This window comes from Chelonoidis abingdonii, chromosome 2, assembly GCF_003597395.2.
Source record: "Chelonoidis abingdonii isolate Lonesome George chromosome 2, CheloAbing_2.0, whole genome shotgun sequence".
Lineage (NCBI taxonomy): Eukaryota > Metazoa > Chordata > Testudines > Testudinidae > Chelonoidis > Chelonoidis abingdonii.
This window is the reverse complement of record NC_133770.1, coordinates 95444125-95466356: the sequence shown is the minus strand read 5'-3', so window position 1 is coordinate 95466356 and position 22232 is coordinate 95444125. Positions and strand designations below refer to the sequence as shown.

Genomic DNA, 22232 nt, shown 5'->3' with positions numbered 1-22232 from the left:
GAAGGTCTCTGTATTACTGCTGTCATTCATGTTCATGGTGCCTGATGCATGTGAATTCCCTTGTGAATGGGACTGGTTGGATAGATGGCCTAGTAATATTTCTTGTTCCAAAGAGTAACACTTCCATGCAATTGAGGGTGGCAATGTGGGTTTTGTGTGCTCCTGTCAAGTGTCAGGGATATTAGGGTATTTGCATTTGACCCACTTGTACAAATGCAGAAGAGGCTTTTCTCCTTGACAAGACCTCTTTTTGGCCAGTCTGTCCCTCTGTTCTGCTCTACCTCCCTGTGTAAGTAAATTGACTGCCTTTTGGACACCCACAGAACATGTGCAAGTGGATTGTGTCACAGGGTGACACTGGGCCTTTAGAGGGACCAGGGCCAGTGTACTTGTACTTTATCAGCACACTCCAATTTGGCCAATTAAGAGGGATTTAAAGAGGGCACTTGGGCCCAGAGTAGGAAGAGAGGGGCAAGAGACCCAAAGAAGGAGAGTCTGGGTGAATCAGGCCTAAGGGCAAGAGAGAGAGAGCAGATCTGAGACCTGAGACTCTCCCCACTTGTTCCTTGAGAATAAGAGGAGAAGAAGTGGGAAGTTCTCTGGGAGGGGGAGGCAGAGGGAAAGGGAGGGAGACTTGGTGGAAGAGAGATCTCATGAGTTGGAACCACAGGCTCCTGTGGAAAGCCCTGAGCCAGGGTCTGTAAGGAAAAGGATATTCCAGGGGAGCCAGCCTGGGGACCCAGAGCTCTATACCAGAGTCAGGAAGGACACGGGTCATTGAGCCTAGAAACAGGTTGGGATCAGGGCTCCACGGGTGTGCTAAAGAGAATCCCGAAAGGGCAGAGGGACCTTTTTGTTTGGTGAAGACTTTTTAGTTTCAACTTTGTTATATCAGAGGGGGTTGAGTTTGTTGTGATTTGGCCAGAGGGCTAAGTAGGGTGACCAGATGTCCTGATTTTGTAGGGACAGTCCCAATTTGGGGGGCTTTTTCTTATATAGGCACCTATTACACCCCCATCCTGATTTTTCACACTTGCCCTCTGGTCATGCTAGGTCTAAGCCACATCTCCAGCACAAATCAGTGTGTGGAGAGCTGGAGAGATTGACCTCTGGGAGGGATACTCAGGCAAAGAGTACTGGCAGTGCCACATTCAACCAGAGAACACTACAGAGCTATGACAGACGGCAAATCTAAACTGAAGTTAACCTCTTGTTTTCTGGAGACTGGGTGGTTCTTGCATCCTTACATCCTATTTCTGACCGTCTTGAATCCAACAAATAGATTGCACTTCTGTATGAGTTGTTGAATTTTGTCCACTGTCACCAAGACAGCGTAGCAAAGATATGAATCCCAAATCTTAAACTGAGCTGGACTTCATCTAAGAAAATAAATGGTGCCCTGGAGCAAAATAAATGAACTCTTGCAACTGGAGTTTCATACATGGTGATTAGATAATTGATTATTAGTCCAATAAAAAGTAGTAAATGATTTATTTGTAGATCCATACTTCATTTTTGTGCCAGAAAGAGAGAAAATATTTGGGAAAAAATATATAGGTAATGCAAAATTGATATATTTTGTTTTTCTCTTGCTGTTTTAGATGGGGCTGAATAAGGCTGTAAGGAAAGCAAACAGGATTGTCAGGAATTCCAAAGTTCTGGTAAGAAATAAGAGTCAAAAGGTATTTTATGGTGTGACTGCATTTATTAGGGGTAGGTGGCCTCAATTTGCATAATTTCAAAACTGTTTGAACCTCATAAATTTGAAATGCTGACTCAGACTTTAGTATTAATTGGTTCTGCACTGTGGTTAGGTGAGACTGAATACAGGAATAAAGGAGCAAAGAGAACATCTAGTGTAAAAATAGGTGGAAAATACAGCAGAATGCAAAACAAATGCAGAGACTGTATGGGAAAATAAAAGATAGAGCCAGCAAGACCAAAACTGTAATGAAAAGTAAGAGTCTAGATCCTCTCAAGCTGTAAAAAGGTATAGCAGATTTACACATCAGCTCTGGTGCAGTACCATACTGGCACACTGCTGGTGCTTGATTAACTCTTTGATGATTCATCCATCCTTAATACATAGCATTTTTTAAAAAAGAGGAGAGGGGGAAATAAAAAAGCTAGAATTATATGAATAAAAGCCTGCTGAGCTCTAATTAGTTTTATTAAGCCTGCCAACCTGATAATGGCCCCAAAAGCTCCCTGGACTCAGAAGCTCCCTGAACTCAGACTCAGTGCCCATATTCAGATCCTCATTTGAGTGTTTAATGCAGCATTATGCCTCATTTTTATTTATTACTATGTTGTTTGTGTTTGTTTATGCACAACCCTGTGCTGCCAGCATCACTCGTGTTGAATAGTGCTCACTCACACAGGCAACCTTATTGAACCCTATAGGGCCTCCATGTGTGTGTAAGGATGGCAGGAACCCAAGTAATAAACACAAAACACCATGATGCTGTAGTGCTTAGAAGTCATAGAATCATAGAATATCAGGTTGGAAGGGACCTCAGGAGGTCATCTAGTCCAACCCCTTGCTCAAAGCAGGACCAATTCCCAACTAAATCATCCCAGCCAGGGCTTTGTCAAGCCTGACCTTAAAACCTCTAAGGAAGGAGATTCCACCACCTCCCCAGGTAACCCATTCCAGTGCTTCACCACTGTCTAGTGAAAAAGTTTTTACTAATATCCAACCTAAACCTCCCCCACTGCAACTTGAGACCATTACTCATTGTTCTGTCAAGTCTACTTCAGTAGCCAGATGTCAGATGTTTTGGTTCAAATCCTATTTAGATTCTTTACAGAAGCAGAAGTTTCCAGAGCCCTTCAGTTCTGTCCAGGGCTCTTCCTCCAGCTGGGTCTCCAGATCTGCAGCTGCTCCAGCCCTGCCTAGTATCTGGGGGTAGCTGTGTTAGTCTGTATCCACAAAATCAGCAAGGAGCCCAGTGGCACTTTAAAGACTAACAGATTTATTTGGGCATAAGCTTTTGTGGGTAAAACACCTCACTTCTTCAGATGCATGGACTGCAAGTTACCGATGCAGGCATTATATAATGACACATGAAGAAAAGGGAGTTACCTCACAAGTGGAGAACCAGTGTTGACAGGGCCAATTCAATCAGGATGGATGTAGTCCACTCCCAATAATATATGAGGAGGTCTTAATTCCAGGAGAGGCAAAGCTGCTTTTGTAATGAGCCAGTCACTCCCAGTCCCTATTCAACCCAAATTAATGGTGGCAAGTTTGCAAATAAATTGTAGTTTTGCTGTTTCTCTTTGAAGTCTGTTTCTGAAGTTTTTTTGTTCAAGAATTGTTACTTTTAAATCTGTTATAGAATGTCCAGGGAGATTGAAGTGTTCACCTACTGGCTTTTGTATGTTACCATTCCTGATGTCTGATTTGTGTCCATTTATTCTTTTATGTGGGTACTGTCTGGTTTGGTCAATGTGCCTTTCAGTTACACTTTTCTTCCTAACCCACTATCACTCCAACCTTTTCTGCATGCGCAGACCTCTGGCTAGTAAAGATAGGCCTGAACCAAATCCCTGGATCTGAACGCCCATGCGTTTTGGAGTTCTTTGAAATCCAAACATGTTTATGGTGGGTTGAACCAAACAAAAGGCCTGGCTCCAACCAGCCTTGAACACTGGAGTTTGAAACCTTACATTTTGAGCCTTGCACCCATCTCTAATTGGTAGCCCCGAAAGGAAGTGCAACTTTTTTGCTGGTGGCTAGCTATGCCTTCAGTTTTATGAGTCAAGTAAGCCATGGAGTTTGCTTCCAATTTTCTACAGGCATTTGATTACTGAACAAACATTTTTTGCTCTTTGCAAAGAAATTATTGATATTGTTTTTTCCTGAATCCTCATTGTGATGCTGCTCACAGGAATGAAAATTGAGATTCCTAATTAGCCATTGGGCTACTGCCAAGCTGTGATGCCAAGGAAATAAACAATACATGGTAAATAAGGGTTTCAGCTCATGTGGAGCAGCAACAACAGGACCATGCTCATTATACTTTCAATTGAATATCATGTTATTGATGGTCAAATATTTCCTCCCAAATTGCATGAAGTGTCTATTTTTTCCCCATCACTGGAGAAATATAAAACTGTACAAGGTTTGGGATTCAGTAATGCAGAGGCCTCAGCCTGCTTAGTGTCCTGGGGGGAAAACATTTTAACCTTATATTAAAGACACAGGAGGAAAGAGTTAAAGCATTTGGCATGTAAAGTGCTAAGCAAGGCTTTCACTTTAAGAACATCCCTTGCTCACATTCCCTTTAGCTGAAGAGAATTTTTTGACAGTCCTTTACATGATGTTAAAGAGGATCATAACTGTCCTTGAGGGGGAGGTCAGGTGGAAGAGAAAATGTTAGTTTCTCTGGAACCATTGTTGCTGCAGCTGCTGTTAAAGTCCAATCCCATTGCCTAAAAGACAAAACAAGACACATACACAAGAGGGGAGAGAGAAGAACAGCAAACAGAGAAAATACAGTATCTGTCTCTGGTGTTGACTCTCTCTTGCAATCTCACTGCTCGAGAAACACATGCATGGAACACAATCTTATTAGCCACTCCAAAACCTGGCCACTTGGGCCAGGATTGGGCTGTGTGGGGCATTGTTTTTATCTGCCTCTCTGGTCACAGGCTTACAATAGCATTGTGAAATATGCAATCTTGGAAGGCTAAGCCAGACTCTTATTAGATGGAAGGATCCAGGAGAGGGATAGGAATGAGAAGAAATAAGGTGAGGAAGGAAAAGGACACACTGAGGAGAAAGGGAGTGAAAAAGTCTCACATCCCAGGTGGTTGTCAGGATTTAGCTGCAGCCAGTGGAGGCGGTGGTGTCATCTGGGTCCTCTCTTAGGCCTAGTCTGGTCAGAACTTGTCTCAGGATTAGGAAGAAGGCAGCCGAGTGGTGACTGGGTCCAGGAGCGGTGCCAGGGTTTTTGGCGCCCTAGGCGCAGGCCCAGCTCACCGGTCCCGCAGCTCCGGTGGACCTGCCGCAGGTGTCCCTGCGGACGGTCCGCTGGTTCTGCGGCTCTGGTGGACCTGCCGCAGGCGTGCCTGCGGATGCTCCACCGGAGCCACGGGACCAGCGGACCCTCCGCAGGCACGCCTGCGGGACGTCCACCGGAGCAATCTGCCACCCTCACAAATCCTGGCAGGCGGTCGCCTAAATGGAAGCACCGGCCCTGACTGGGTCCCAGGAGACAGTGGTGGTGGCGGCAGCCATGATAGTAAAGCTTGCTCCTGTTGGTTTGCCCATCTCCCAGTCAGTAGCTGTTAATGGAAAACTTCTTCTTCCTTTCCCCACAAAATCGTCTTTTCTTTTAAGGGTGCCAAGAGGGAATGATGAGCAGAGCAGTTCACCCTCTCATTTTGTTCACCAATTAAGCCTAATTTCTGACACACCAATTTTGGTCCATTGATTTTTTGGTCCCATGTCTCTTTGTTTCCATGAGTTATACCAGTTGACCTTTTTGTTTGAATTCATTCATTCTTTCTGTCTCCTGTTTGGACCTTTTCCCATCAACATTTTGGTGTTATAGGTTATTGTGACCTTTTATGAATTTTCACTCACTTTTCACAGTGGAGCTCACAATTAGGGTAAATTTATAGGCTCATTTATCACACAGGGCTAGGCAGATGATGGCCCTGAGACACAATGAACAATCTTTCAGTTATTCCTCAAAATACTAGTTCTCTCATTCACTGCTCAATGAATAATGAGCATGAATTGTTTAACACAGACAACTACATGGTCCCATTTAAAAATTGCATTAAAATAATTTTTTTAATAAATTGGTTAGGCCCATCCTGTAGTTAATCCTAGCACACTTCTAGCAATTACCTCACAGCTATCCTTATTGAAACATATTTTAAAGCTACATATTAATTAAAATTAATATAATTTCCAAGCGTTTAATGATCTTTTTTGACTTTCCATGCAAAAACATGCAACCATACACTTTCAGTCTGATCAAGTTTTATTTTAGATTAAGGGTAACAAAGAAGAAAACAAAAGCTAAGATCACTCTTCAGAGAGCACAGTGTGTATGTGTGGTCTCTGTAAAATGCTGCATCCAGTGTGCTTCCCAAAATGGCAGCTGACCCAGCAGATAGGCACATTTGTCAGAAAATTGCCTGAGCAACTAAAAAAATGTCTGAATAGAAGATCATTTCAAATCATACCCTGTTTCTTTAAGCACAGCCCTGTATAGAGAGCAGGGGGAGCCACGTTTTCCCAAAGGAACCCAGAGAGAGTGCCCTTGTGTGCACAGGGTATGCGTGGGCTGTAGGATGGTACAGTCTGCTCCCTTCAATTCACCAACCCTGTACTGTGGGCCAGTGTGTGTATGTGGGGGGTGGGATTGTGAGGGTGTAGCCATCTCCTTCTACCTGCTAGGGACACAGAGATGAAAGTATCCCTGCAGTCCTGTGAGTGAAAGTACTTCAGTTGTTAGCTGGCCTGCTCATGGGCTATGCAAGGGGAGGATACATATTGTGTCTACATAGAAGAACTAGCTATAATCTCTTTTTTCTGTCTTCAAAGTCTTCACCTCAGCTGCTTCTGCCCAAGGTGGGATGTCTGCTGTGTATGTGAAATCTCTGAAGTTAATGTGGCCTCAGTTTGAAGCTGTTTCAAAATGACAAACCAAAGGGAGGGGAGGAAAGTTTCTGTTCTACTTACAGCTAAGTTTGGACTTAAATTTGACTGTAATTTATTTAAAGCACCAGATTGTCTTTCCAAAGCGGCTTCAGATGTGGCTGTGTTAACATCAAAGGCTTTTGCACACAGCAGAACATTGTGACTTAGGGCTTGTTTACACTGGCACTACAGCACTGCAACTTTCTCACTCAGGGATGTGAAAAAACACCCCCCTGAGCTCAGCAAGTTTCAGCGCTGTAAAGCACCAGTGTAGACAGTGTGCCAGCCCTGGGAGCAGCGCTCCCAGTACTGGTAGCTACACCCCTTATGGGGGTGAATTTAATGTTGCCCTTAGGCTGAAACTGAAAAGCTGACAGCTTGAGTGAAGCTTAAGGTGCTAAAAAATATTTTACAATCTCTGTTGCTTTTGTATTCCTCATTTGGATTAGATTTACATGATAGGGGGAGTCATTTAAAAAGTCAGATATATTTGTGCAAAGGTTTTTTTACAAAACTAAGTACAGTATATCCACACCTCCACAGTTGTTTAAAAAAATTACACAAGTTAGTTGGGATGTGTGTTGTGTGTGTGTGTAAACCTCAGCTTTGTAAGCGGTATAACATTAAAGTATCCCTTTTTGTGTAATATTTACACCTATTCATAGATTCCAAGCCCACAAAGGACTATTTTTGATAAGCTAGTCTGACCTCTGCATAACACATGCCAGAGAACTTCTCCCAAATAATTCCTTGAGCATATCTTTTAGAAAAACATCCAATCTTGATTTAAAAATTGTCAGTGAGGGAGAATCTACCATGACTCTTGGTAAATTGTTCCAATGGTTAATTATCCTCACTGGTAAAATTTTACGCCCTATGTCCATTCTGAATTTATCTAGCTTCAATTTCCTGACATTTGATTGTGCTGAAGAGCCTATTATTAAACATTTATTCTTAATGTGGATACTTACAGACTATGATCAAGTCACCCCTTAACCTTCTCTTTGTTAAATAAGAACATAAGAATGGCCCTACTGGGTCAGACCAAAAGTCCATCTAGCCCAGTATCCTGTCTTCTGACAGTGGCCAGTGCCAGGTGCCCCAGAGAGAATGAACAGAACAGGGAATCATCAAGTGATCCATCCCCTGTCGCTCGTTCCCAGCTACTGGCAAACAGAGGCTAGGGACACCATTCCTGCCCATCCTGGCTAATAGCCATTGTTGGACCTATCCTCCATGAATTTATCTAGTTCTTTTTTGAACCCTGTTATGGTCTTGGCCTTCAGAACATCCTTTGACAAGGAGTTCCACAGGTTGACTATGAAGAAATACTTCCTTTTATTTGTTTTAAACCTACTGCCTATTAATTTCATTTGGTGACCTCTAGTTCTTATGTTATGAGAAATAGTAAACAACACTTCCTTATTTTCTCTATACAAGTCATGATTTTATAGACTTCAATCATATCTCCCCTTAGCCATCTCCTTTCCAAGCTGAAAAGTCCCAGCCTTATTAATCTCTCCTCATACAGAAGCCGTTCCATACCCCTAATAATTTTTGTTGCCCTTTTCTGAACCTTTTCCCATTCCAATATATCTTTTTTAAGATGGGGCGACCACATCCACGCACAGTATTCAAGATGTGGGTGTACCATGGATTTATGTAGCAGTAACATGATATTTTCAGTCCTATTATCTATCCCTTTCTTTCTAGATGAGCTCTTTGAGTCTATCACTAAAAGGCCTGTTTTGTAATACTTTAATAATTTTTGTGGCTCTTCTCTGAACCCTCTCCAATTAGCGCCTTGAATTGTTGGCACCAGAACTGGACATAGTATTCCAGCAGCTGTCATGCCAGTGGCAAAAACAGAGGTAAAGTAACCTCTCTGTTCCTACTCGAGATTCCCCTGTTTATGCATCCCAGGATTGCATTAGCTCTTATGGCCACAGCATCACATTGGGAGCTCATATTCAGCTGATTATCCACCACAACCCCTGAGTCATTACTTTCTAAGATAGAGTCCTCCATTCTGTAAATATAGGCTACATTCTTTGTTCTTGGATACATATATTTACATTTAGACATAAAATGCATATGGCCTGTACCCAGTTTGTCAAGTAATCCAGATCACTCTGAATCAGTGATCTGCCCTCTTCATTATTTGCCACTCCCCCAATTTTGTGCCATCTGCAAACTTTATTAGTGATGATTATATGTTTTCTTCCAGATCATTGATAAAAATGTTAAATAGCATAGAGCCCCCCCTTGGAAGGACACCCACTTGATGATGATTCCCTATTTACAATTACATTTTGAGACTTATCAGTTAGCTAGTTTTTAATCCACTTAACGTGTGGCATGTTCATTTTATATTATTCTAGTTTTTAATCAAAATGTTGTGCAGTACCACATCAAATGCCTTGTAGAAGTCTAAGTAAATTATGTCAACACTATTACCTTAATCAACCAAACTTGTAATCTAATCAGAAAAAGATATCGAGTTAGTTTGACAGGATCTATTTTCTATAAACCCATGTTGATTTGCATTAATTACATTACCGTCCTCTAGTTCTTTATTAATCGAGTCCCCTATCAGCAGCTCCCATTATCTTGCTGGGATTGATGTCAGACTTAACAGGCTATAATTAGCCATGTCATCCTGTTTAGCCTGTTTAAAAAATGGCATATTAGCTTTCTTCCAGCCTTCTGGAACTTCGCCAGTGCTGCAAAACTTATTGAAAAACACCATTAACAGTTCGGTGAGCTCCTCAGCCAACTCTGTTAAAACTCTTGCATCCAAGTTATCTGGACTTACTGATTTAAAAATGTCTAACTTTAGCAGCTTCTGTTAAACATCCCACAGAGATACTTGTGGGATGGAAAAAGTGCTATCACCACCCGATGAAACTATATCAGTTTTTTCTACAAATATAGAACAGAAATATTTTATGAACACTTCTGCTTTTTCTGCATTATTATTGATAGTTCTACCATTTCCATCTAGTAATGAACCAATACCATTGTCAGGATTTATTTTTATTTCTCATGTATTTAAAAAACTCCTTCTTATTGTCCTTAACTCTGCTGGCCATAGATTTCTCCTTGTGTCCCTTATCAGTTTTCTACAATTCCTAATTTCTGATTTATATTCATTACTATCAACTTCCGATTTCTTCCATTTGATATATATACATATACATATACTAGATGCCCCAAAAGTCATAGTCCCACATTTGAGGAAGAAGGCTGTGCTGGTGAAAAAAAAAATTGGTATAGAGGGAAAGTGAAGGCAGCTATTTATATATCTATATCTGTCTATCTATATATGTATATGTATAGATATTGTGAGGGGGCAAGGCCAGATGGCTACAATAAAGTAGTAAGGAACAGGTATGTTAGCCCTAGGCTAACCAAATCCCTAGTACCATGGTAACCAAATGGCAGTTGCTCCAGGTTAATCAAGACACCTGGGGCCAATTGAGATCTTTCTAGAAGGCAGTGGAGTAGTCTACATTGATTGGGCCCCTGACGCCAATCAAGGGCTGCTGAACTATTAAAGTCTCCCAGTCCACTACTGATGATTTGGGGTGCAGGAGCTGAGAAGGCAGTGGCAGTGCTGCTGAGTGACTAAGGAGTACAGCGTATCAGACACCAGGAGGAAAGGTTCCTGTGGGATAAAAAGGTGTTTGAGAGGCCATGGGGAAGGTAGCCCAGGCGAGTTGTAGCTTCATGCAGCTGTACACAGGAAGGCACATAGACGCTTGCGATACACAGGGTCCTGGGTGGGAACCTGAGAGTAGAGGGCAGGCCCGGTTCCCCCCCAAAGCTCAGGCCTGATTCGACACAGGGAGTGACAGCCAAACTGTGGATGTCTGTTTATCCTTGGGGGCAGCCGGTTTAGGAAGAAATCACTTGAGGCCAGAGAGCAGACAGCTAACGAAGCTACCATTTATTTACAGACACAGAGCTCACCTGAGCAGCTGAAGCAGGCTGGGCTATCCCCTAATAATCTAACTCAGTTACCATAGGAACAAAAACCATGACAACCAAATACACAACAGGTTCCGCTAGAGGGGAAGATCACTGAGGTGAGCAAATCTGCCAATAAGCGCAGGACCCACCAAGGTAGAGGAGGAACTTTATCACAATATATAAATAGCTGCCTTCACTTCCCCTCTATACCATTTATTTTTTTAACCGGCACATTCTTCTTCCTCAAATGTGGGATCGTGGCTTTTGGGGCATCTAGTAAAGTGTTCTTAAATAATTCCCAATCCAGTTATCTTCCTCCTACCTGATTTGGCTCATAATTGTTTTCAGCTTTGTGAAATTAGTCCTATTAAAGCATCAAGTATATATATATTACTGTTCTGAACTTTATTCTGCATGCACATTATAAATGTAACCAAGTCATGATAACTTGTACCTAAGCTATCATTAATTTTTAGGTCTGTGATCAGTTTTTCTTTAACTGTTAGGACAGATCTAATAAAGCATTCCCCTGTGTTGGCTGAAACACTGTTTGAGTTAGGAAATTGTCATCTATAATACTCAGAAATTACAAGGATGTTTTAGTTCTGGCAGCATATGTCATTCAAATTGAAGTCCACCATGATCACACAGCTTTTTTTCCTAGACATTATAGATTAAGTGTGTAAGAAGGTAGTCATCCTGTTCTCCTGTGTGATTTGATGGTGTGTAGCAGACATGAACTAATACCCAGTCTTGTGCTTTATCTGTTAGGACATTGATCCAGAAGCATTCAAGATCATTTTCTTCCAAGTTGTCAGTGACTTGGAAACAAGTAATACCATTTTTGACATAGAGTGTCACTCCCCCTCCCTTTTTGCCTACTTAATTTTTCTTAAATAGGTTATAACCATTGATTTTAACAGTCCAATAGTGTGAATCATCCCACAAGGTTTCTGTAATAACAGTTAGATTTAATTATGATCATAAGTAAGCAATTCCAATTTCTCTCGTTTGTACCCCAGGCTCCTGGCATTGATGTATAGGCAAGTCAAGAACGTATTGAATATCAGATGCTGACGGTAGTTGGCCACTCACTATGCACCCAATACATGTGGTTATCTTCCAATCATGTGTTATTGCTTGAGCAAATCTGTTTCCTTCCATCCTAATCCCTGCCAGCAGGGGCATGTTGAGTCCTAAACACAGCAGAACTGGTGCAGTATTGGGAGTCAGGATGCAAGGAGCCCACACAGGAGATCTGAGTCCTCTTGTATGCTGCAGAGCACAGCACCATGGGAGCTAAGTTAGGGGTTAAAGTAGGGTGGGACTTGTGGATCTGTGACTGTGATTGCCATGCTGACCAATATTGTTTCCTTGTACTCCCTCATCTGTCTGTCTGTCCATCTGTTGTCTCTTGTTTTATACTTAGATTGTAAGTTCTTTGGGGCAGGGACAGTCTCTTTGTTCTATACAGCACCTAGCACAAGGAGGTCCTAGTCCATGACTAGGGCTCCTAGGTACTATAGTATTGAAAATAATCATCATCATCATCATCATCCTCCATGGCCTGGGGAAAAGATGTTGTTCAAGCTGTCCATGCTTACACCCTACAAACCTCCTTAGCCCACAGCCCAGTTACTCAGTCTGTGCACTGACAAAAGAATTTAGCCCTTCATATTTATAGTCCATTTGAATATATGGTAGATCATACTAGCAACATGTGCATTAAATTTATTCCCCATTTACATTATGTGAGCATTTCTTTGATGTAAGCATGTACCAGGAGGTGCTACTTCGTTCTGGGATATTAGGATTACTCATTATCCTCCACATCTGGTTTGTCTCCAATGAAGGTCATGTATTGTAAAATGGATTTACCTTGGAGCATAATTTTCTACAGGTGGTGAGCGTGGCCCTGCCTTGGTTTTCTATGTAAGAATCCCATTAAAAACCAATGGATGCACTATGTACACATCCATCCCCTTAAATTATCCTCCTTTTGAGCCTGACCCTGCATCCTTTGTTCACGCAAAACTCACACTCAGCATTCAGGAACAAGATTTATGTTCAATGAGCACTTCCACAATTCCTGGTAAGTATCATTGTCACTTGTTCTGTTCTCATGCAAGATGCAGATGGTTTATAAAACACTGATTTTATTAAAGTGAATAATCCTGGTAAATGACCATTTTCCCCCAGGAAATTGTTCATCCCCTTTAATTTTGTGACAACCATTACTCAAGCAGCTGGAAAGTACGTGAGCTATATGAACTAATGCACTGTTCTCTTTTCCTAGAAAAACACAGCCGGCTATTCAAGTATATGTGCACTTCCCGTTCTGGTCAAGCTGTGTGAGAAGATTAAATAGTATGTATGATATTTTCAGTCCTTAATGGCCAACTTCATAATATTTGGGGCACTTGTTCCTTTTAATAACTAAAACAAAACAAAAAAAAACCCTTCAGCTTTAAAAGGGCTTTGTTCTCCTCCTGTAGGTGACAACATTGTTTTCCATCAGAAACATTCTTTAGAAAGTACAGCAGTTAAGGTACATATCGCTCCTAGAAGAAGATGCTGGAAATGAATTTGAGTATCTTTAGTATTGAAAACAAAAGCATAATGACAGTGGTGGTAAGAGGACATGCAGGCCTTGTCCCAAACTGGGGGTATCCTGGCATCTTCCCACCCAGATTCCATGACCGCAAGCCAGGTTATCATCTAGTACCACTTCTCCTCTCAGATTTCCTGTCTCCAAGAGACATGTCCATATTGGTCACTCATCCAGTTATTGTGCTTCCTGTCCGACTGCAGAGAAACATGCTCTCCTTTGATCACAACAAGCAGCATCTATATAATTCTAAAAGGCACAAGAGATAAGAAGTGGACAGGGAAAATGCTCAATTACACATACATTAAAGCTAGAGTCTCAGTAAAGGAACGTAGGACTGGGCATCAACTGGGCTACTATTTTCAGAGAGCATCTGTTGGAGCAGAGAATTTACGGGTTGGAGGAGAAACACTTGAAGCATATCTAGTAAGGGATAGGAACACATGAAGTATTTTTAGGATGACCCTATTCCCCAGCCCAATTTGTTCAGTAAAATTCCACTCTTGTGAGTGAACCTCAAATATCAATAGTAGCAGTTGGGGTGATCTGTGTAGAAGATTTCTAAAGAGTCTGTAAAATCTATTAAGTCAAGGCCAGAAGTATTATGAGCAGGAAGAATAGAAGATTTAGCTCTGTGAGTCAGATAGTGGTAGTTGGAGCCAAAATGCACATACACACTGTAAAATATATGCCAGATCACCGATGTTTAGTTCCGTCCCCCGACCAATATGTGGCAGAATATGTTTTCCTCTTTGCAATTGTTCTGGATCTGTACCATTTCCTTTCAACTGACACTAGTCAGAGACTGAACTAGCCTAAAGCAGGCAGTACTTTCAAAGTACTGAGTGCACAGAGAACCAGGATGACAAGTCCAAATAAAAATGTACATAACCTATCTCCATTGGTTCTCGGTGCCTGATGCTAAATGTAATTTGAAACCACCTAGCCTAGGAGCAGCAGCTTAGTTTTTTTACCCTGATTCAGAAGCTCTCATGCGTCCAAGAGGCTGGAAACTCTTTGAAGGTCATTTGCTTAGCCTCCCAAGGAGAGGATTCTTAGCATGTCATTCCAAGAACATCACCTGCTAAGCAGTACATAAGAGTGCTTGTTTCACCACTGAAGACAGATGCTGATTTGCTTTCTCTAGCCAAGGACAGATGTCATAATATGTGGAACTACAGGATCCATGGGTCCAGTATGCTGTCACTTTACATAATTCAGAAAGTATTAGGCTAATTTACTACAGATTTGATTTGCTACTTTATTTTAGGAATTTAGTGCTAGATTCTGCTGTTATCCATGTGTAACTCCATTTAACTGAGAACAAAGTGACTGAAAGCAATATCCTGAAATGCGGAATCAATACCCTGAAATGCAGATACTTGTGCTTGAACAAGGAGTGAGAAATTAATAATATATTAACAAACAGCTTGTATATTTGCATCTCTTTACTGTATTTTTGTTTCTGAAACAAAGTATTGTGGTGTTTTTTACAGCGCCATAAAAAATAACTTACCATATGAAGACTTTGATGGAGATAAATTTAGTGCTTTCCCAGTAAGTAAAGCTTCTCTTTTGGTGGGATAATCCTCTATTGACAAGAATCTCTCTGCAGTTCCTTCTAGCTTCTAGAAAACCTTTTTCTTTCATGGGAGAGCATAGGAATCGAGTGAAAGCAGTTTTTATTATAGAAGATAATTTTCTTTTGGGGAAAAGGGGAAGAAATCATTCATTTATGCCATTTTTGGCGATAGCTGCATTGTCCGCAGAAGCAAACTGCTCTGCCACTGAGTAGTATGTTTATTGAATTAATAGATGGTGAAGCAAAGCCATTTAAAAATATTAAAATTGGCAGCATGTCTTATTTCTGCATCAAAATTAGCACAGTGTCATTTATTAAAGCTTAGTGTTGGTAATTTGGAATAAAACACATGTACCAGGCTTTATTCCTGCACCTTGAGTTACACTCTCATTTTAGATATTTGAAATTAAAAAAAAAAAGAATAGGAAGAACATCCTATTTGTGCTTCTCTTCGCTTTTAGACTTTGAGGGGATATCACTGGAGAGGCAGAGACTGCAATGAAGGAAAAGCAACAGTGTACCCTGGTAGACGGTAATTTTGTTAATTATTTTTACTCATGTTAAAAAGAGATATTTTACAATTTTTGGTCAAATCTTGAAAGACTATGCATTATTATTATTATCTATTAATTTGTATTCTGATAGAGCCTAGATGACCCAATCAAGATGGGACCCAATGGTGGTAGGTGCTTTATAGACACACAGAGCTTATGGTCTAAATAGAAAAGACAGACAGAGGCTGAGAGGGGAGGACAAAGAGAAGCACAGAGAGGTGAACCGATCTTAATCACCATCACATGGCAAGTCAGTGGCAGAGCCAGGAATAGATCCCAGTTTCTTGAGTCCTAATCCAGTAGACCACACAGTTTCTCACCACTTCCTCCTAGACTTCACTGGTGATTGCAGGTGCTCTGCACCTCTGCAGACTAGGCCCTTTTGACCCTTTATGATCTTCAAAGCTAGCTCCTATTTACTGATTATTCACTAGAAACTGGATATACTTATGTGCTGGTACAGTGAGTATTACAGAAGAGCAATTGAAACTACACAGACTAGGGCATATTAATATCTTGATGCAAGGAGGAAACACATACACACACTGTGCAATGTTCTGCCCTCAGATGCAAGGTTTCCACTGAAATCAGTGGGAGCTGTGCAGAAGCAAAAATGGGCCTACTGAAAGAAGAAACCATCTAAGTATGAATATCATGTGTATTTGGGGGTCATATTCAGCCCTCAGTCCACATACATGGCTCCTACATATAGATTCTACATATAGATGACTGGTTAGATACAGTGCCAGATTCTAGTCTCACTGACATTGCCATAAATTCAATGTAAGTGATATTTTCCCCTATATTAGGTAAATAACTCCCAGTAACATCAGTGGGACTTACATGCACATGCTGAGTGGAGAACTGTGTGTCTGTGACTAAGGCCCTCTTTGCCCCTTACTTTACCCCATGCTACAAAATCATTTTTAAAAAATGGTTTCTGCTCACATGATTGCGCTACCAAGCATCAACAGAGCATAGTTCAGAACTATTTTTAAATCTTGGTAGTAGCCAAGTCCTGAATAGTTTAAAAATACAGGCTTAGCAGAATTATGTTCCACTCACACTGGGCAGTACAACTGTGTTAGGAGAAACAATCTTCTAAACCCACAGTGAACACAGGAGGGCCACAATGTAAAGTGAGCATGAGCCAGTTGTAGGACATGATGGGCCTGATACAAAGCTTACTGAAGTCAATGGGAGTCCCGCAGTGATATTTGATGAGACTTGAAATAGTGGTGAACTAGGGGTAAAAAGGGTAGGTCCAGTTAACTTCTATGGTAGTGGGGACTGCAAACACTTGTGCTATGTCTACACTAGAGCTGGAGGGGTAATTTTCTGCTCAAGTAGACTTGTCATATCTCTGATCAAGATAGCCACACTAAAAATAGCAGTGTAGCCGCGTGCCCAGAATGGGCTAGCTACTCCAAATATGTATCTGCAGTTTCGTATGGGATTGTACTTGGAGCAGCTAGAAGCACTGGAATAAATTGCCAAGGAAGGTTGTGAAATCTCCATCATTTGAGATTTTTAAGAGCAGGTTGGACAAACACCTGGTCTAGATAATACTTAGTCCTGTCATGGTGCAGGGGAATGGACTAGATGAGGTCCCTTCCAGTCCTATGTTTCTATGATCTTGATGCCCATGAAGTTGCAGCTACGCTGCTATTTTTACCATACTACTGTGGGTATGTCTACCCAAGCTGGAGATGACCTCTCCAGTTCCAGGTAGAGGTACTCTGGGTTAGCATTACTCAGCATCTGGTAGAATTGGGTTCTAAATCACTAATGTGTTTTGGGGGGAATTTCACTTCTCTTCAATTCTGAAAAGAAAAACTTGTATACAAGTTGAAATTTCTAATTATTTCCTTTAAAATGCTGACTGTTTGTTGACCTCCAAGGAGCACAAAGTCTGACATTATGCTCTTATAGAAAATGGACCAAGGAGGCTGGTTTCCTTGAAAAGCACAAAGCATTTTATTAACCCTATTTTATCATTTTTTTAATGCCATATCTCTTTTTGTAATTCTACATTAGCTCAGATAACTGGGATGTGGAAAGGGATTCTAACTGTAATGGTATATGGGTAAGTAAATTATGTTAAATCTTGAAATTTCTTCCTGATTCCCACTCCCTTCTCTTTTTCTTCTCTTCCACCCCCCTATTTTAGAATTAGTCTGTAAGTGTTTAGACTAATTTCATTTGCATACCAGATTGTGATATCGCAAGTAATACCACTGAAGTCACTTGGTCTACTTGCAGAATATCCTTGTGAATAAAGGACACTACTGTGGGTGGTTGAAGAGACACCTCCAGAACATTCTGAAACATGACTGTTAGGCAGGAAACCTTGCCATACTTCAGGTTTGTAACAATAAAACCCAAATATGCAAGTGTTTCCCGGTCTGGTGTTTTGTTTTGAGGTGTTGAGGGGGTGTTCGTTTTGCCAAAGTTTCAGGAACCTTATGGAGGTCTGTGAGTGCAACATCCAAAAGAGAATTCACTGAAGTAATAATAGTGCTTCCACAGGCATAGCTGGAGACCATTGGGAAATTAAATTATCTACTGGCGAATATGGAAAAAATCAGTTTTATGAGTGCAGCATTTGCGAGAGACATCAAATCCAATGTAAATCGAAACAGCAAGATGTCTGAGATCTCTCAAACATTATGCTATTTAGAACAGGAGTACTTGTGGCACCTTAGAGACTAACAAATGTATTTGAGCATAAGCTTTTGTGGGCCACAGCCCACTTCATCGGATGCATAGAATGGAACATAAGAGTGTATATATATACATACAGAGAAGATGCCACACGAGCTCTAAGAGGCTAAGTAATTAAGATGACCTGTTATCAGCAGGAAAAAAACTTTTGTAGCGATAATCAAGATCGTCAATTACACACAGTTGATGAGGTATAAGGATAGTTATCATAAGGAAACAGATTCAAGTAGTGTAATGACTCAGCCTGAGTCAATGACCTTCTTGATTATCACTGCAAAAGTTTTTTTTTCCTGCTGATAACAGGTCATCTTAATTAATTAGCCTCTTAGAGCTGGTATGGCATCTTCTCTGTGTGTGTGTATACACAAATATACACACACACACACACACTTATATGTTCCATTCTGTGCATCCGATGAAGTGGGCTATAGCTCATGAAAGCTTATGCTCAAATAAATTTGTTAGTCTCTAAGGTGCCACAAATATTCCTCTTTATGGATACAGACCAACATGGCTGCTACACTGAAACCTATGCTATTTAGATTTACATTGGATTTAACACAAAACTCCACTGACATAGCAAGAACTTTAAACTTCCTTGTGATTGCTATTTAAAAAAAAAGGGGAACCTCCAGACAAAAAAACTTAGTTATCAGAGAATTAAAGTCATGAATAAACATCCACTGAATTAAATCAACATTATTATGATGTGACAGTTCTGAAAAGCCAATAATCCAAATGATAGTCCTACTATTTGATTTGTGCTGCCACTTTGCAGGTATCAAATAGACTTCTCTTTCCTTTTCTCCTCTAACAGGGTGTAGATCCAAAAGATGGAATTCCATATGAGAAAAAATTCTGTAAAGGTAAATCATTAAATGTAATACATGGCTAATACAATACTTATGTTACATATGTTTTTATATGAACAGTCATGATCATTGTAAATCCAGAGAAAAGATGACAGATTTCACAGCTTCTTTATAATGACAAAAATGGCAAATTCACTCTTTGCTTTAATGTGAGGGGAAAACTCAAAGGGCATGTGCTGTTATAATATCAGTTTAGAAAAATGATTTTAAAAGTGACTTTAGAGATGAAAGATACCAAGCTGAGAGCATTGGAATTTGATTTTTTTATTCACAGACCAGGTCCAGTGAGGGCATCCTGCCAATGTGCCTCAAGCTGAACTTGTAGGCACTCCCTCTAGGAGTGAGAGGACAGTTTAGTTTCTATGCACATCCAGTCCATCGCTCTGCTGGAAATGTCAATAATGGTGCCAGTTGTATTTATTTTTCCTGGCATGGCTATCTATCCACTAGGAAATGGACTGACACTAACTACTTAGGCCATATATAAATATAGATATAGATTCACTAGTATTATAATATACTAATATTAAGAAACCATAATAACAACTTTCAAACCTACACTGACTCGCATTAAATTAGTGACTGAAAGGTGAAAAGCTTCTCTGCAAAGCTCTTTGTCATTTTAGACAGAAAGTACCACTCAAGTGCTAAGTAACATTAATTATTAGAAAGCCAGATTGTTCCAATGAAATTACCTTGAGAGCCCCTGACTCACAAATCTACTCTTAACATGAGTCATTACCAATTCCCTGAGTATTCTGATTTCCCTAAATGTTTGATTTTAAGTATTTTTAGTAAATATTCCATAGGTAGAAAAAATGAATGTTAGCTTCACAGCAGAGCCTGTGTTAAAATAACAATTTGAATAAAATCTTATGGGAATCTCTCTCATTAAGCAAGAAGTTCTCTCTCTTATTCATACAGCATGCCTATTTGTTTTTCTTAGATTGTTGGCACATCTGTTTAAGCAGGCTTTTGATGCAGATGGAGTGAAAATCTCCCATTCTAAGGATCTGAAATGAACACATTTCAAACACAAACAGTGGCCAAAGCCCTATTTCCATTTTACACACTGAATCTACCAGGGCCGTGTCTTTTTATCTTAATCTTGTTGTTTTTTATACAGAGATTCACTTTACAGTGTGACAAAGGCCAAGGGAATTTTAAAACTATTAATGAAATGTACTTATTAGATGCAGAGTCCAAGGGGATCATTCTGTTGGGAGATTCAGCTGGAGCTCACTTTCACATCCCTCCTGAATGGATGACAGCAGCACAGATGTCTCTGGTAAGGAATTCTGTTCTGATCCTTGAAGCAGTGCCAGCCTCAGATTGATATTTGCCTTCTCTCTTATTATAGAGGTGCCAAAAGAGAACAGGTGCAAAATACCCTTTGTTTTGGAAATCCATCACATTTTTGGAGGAAATCTCCATTGGAATGAATTCTGGAGCGTCTTAGGAAGGAGAAACATCCCAATCTATATCAAAACACTGCCAAGATGTTCTTTAAAAAAAAACATAAAAAGACACCAAATTTATGTAATAAAGGTGAAAATTCTTTGCTGCCATGACTCCTTTGACATGAGCAGAGTTAGGTCAGCAAAGAATTTGGCCCCAAAGCTCCACTATTGCACAGGAGATAGAACCCTGGACATTTGGCTTTATAAACGCATGCCTTGAACAAAAGAAAAATGTTGTTTTGCTATCAGTGGGCCCAGTTCTGGAATCCTTTCCTACATTAAATACTGTTTACTTAAGCAGACTCAATGAAGTCAGTAGGACTCATAGTCATTACACTAGTCTTAAAGGAAAGAGATTGTACAGGGTACTCTATCAATACCATAATGATGGCTCTTCATTTGGAGCATATCTCAGCATGATCTCCAAGTTTTTCAAATGGGAAGAAAAGCCCAAATGTAAATTATGTTAAGAATGCAGATATTGCAATGCCATTCACTGAGGTGGAATAAAAAGGCAAGAGGAGTAAGTCACTTTACAAAAATTTCCACTTGATGGTAAAGGGGAATCCTCCAAGATGCCCCACACCTCCTCTTTATTCTTCCCTGAACAGGCTCCCTTGTGTTGCACAGATTTGACCCTCTACTTGAGAAGAGCTGTATATTAATCCCTCTGGAGAATATTGGCACTGCACTTGGGTCAGCAGCAGAGGGATTGCTCATAAGTGACACAGAAGTTAGCCACAGAGACTGAATTTTTCTGTAGCATGCTAAACTCACACTGGCTCCAGAGGAAGAGGAACATGGAAAATGTGCCATTTTTAAAGAAAATATTCAGTCCCAGTAATTACAGCATTACTGGAGACTTGCAAATTTCAATCAGAATTGTATGCATTTTCCATCTTTCATTTGCAAAGCCAAACTGATTTAAATATTCTAAATTAGCAGTTGTTTTTCTTCATTACGTGACAAAGTTCCTCCTCTACCTTGGTGGGTCCTGTGCTTATTGGCAGATTTTCTCACCTCAGTGATCTTCCCCACAGTCTGGATCAACTCCTCCTGTGTCTGATCAGGAGTTGGGAGGTTGGGGGGGAACCTGGGCCTGCCCTTTACTCCGGGTTCCAGCCCAGGACCCTGTGGATCACAGCTGTCTATGTTGCCTCTTTAAACAGCTGCATGACAGCTACAACTCCCTGGGCTACTATCCCCATGGCCTCCTCCAAAACCTTCTTTATCCTCACACAGGACCTGCTCGGTGGTGTTGATATGCTTGTAATCCTTAGTCCTCCAGCAGCACACCTCTCATTCTCAGTTCCTTAGTGCTCTTGCTCCCAGCTCCTCACATGCACCCCACAAACTGAAGTGAGCTCCTTTTTAAACCCAGGTGCCCTGATTAGCCTGCCTTGATTGGCTGCAGGTGATCTAATCAGCCTGTCTGCCTTAATTGGTTCTAGCAGGTTCCTGATTACTCTAGTGCAGCCCCTGCTCTAGTCACTCAGGGAACAGAAAACTACTCATCCAGTGACTAGTATATTTGCTCTCTGTCAGACTCCTGTACCCCACTGATTTGGGTCTGTCACAGTTAGTAGTCTGGGAGATGATTATAGGAATGACATTGATGACAGAGCTGATGAAGGAACATAATGAATTAGTGGTAATGATAATTAAGGTTATCTTCTCTAATAAATATGGTGATGATGATGATAATGACGATGACAGTAACAATAAATAATAAAGTGATGTATTCAAGCTACAGTTTTATACTGCCAGCATTTCTATTACAAATCACTGATGATCAGATT

At 40.7% G+C, this 22232-nt stretch overlaps 1 protein-coding gene across 3 annotated transcripts in view; it reads left to right on the top strand.

Annotated features, from left to right (window-relative positions):
• Window positions 1–22232, top strand: part of AOAH (acyloxyacyl hydrolase) — a 117210-nt gene that overhangs the window by 33615 nt on the left and 61363 nt on the right. For all 3 annotated transcript variants that reach the window (XM_032785444.2, XM_032785440.2, XM_032785442.2), the window contains exons 6-12: window positions 1602–1661; window positions 12930–13000; window positions 14738–14798; window positions 15285–15355; window positions 17415–17463; window positions 18919–18967; window positions 20167–20261. In XM_032785444.2, coding sequence (XP_032641335.1) covers window positions 1602–1661; window positions 12930–13000; window positions 14738–14798; window positions 15285–15355; window positions 17415–17463; window positions 18919–18967; window positions 20167–20261 — 456 coding nt within the window. The remainder of the gene's footprint in view (window positions 1–1601; window positions 1662–12929; window positions 13001–14737; window positions 14799–15284; window positions 15356–17414; window positions 17464–18918; window positions 18968–20166; window positions 20262–22232) is intronic.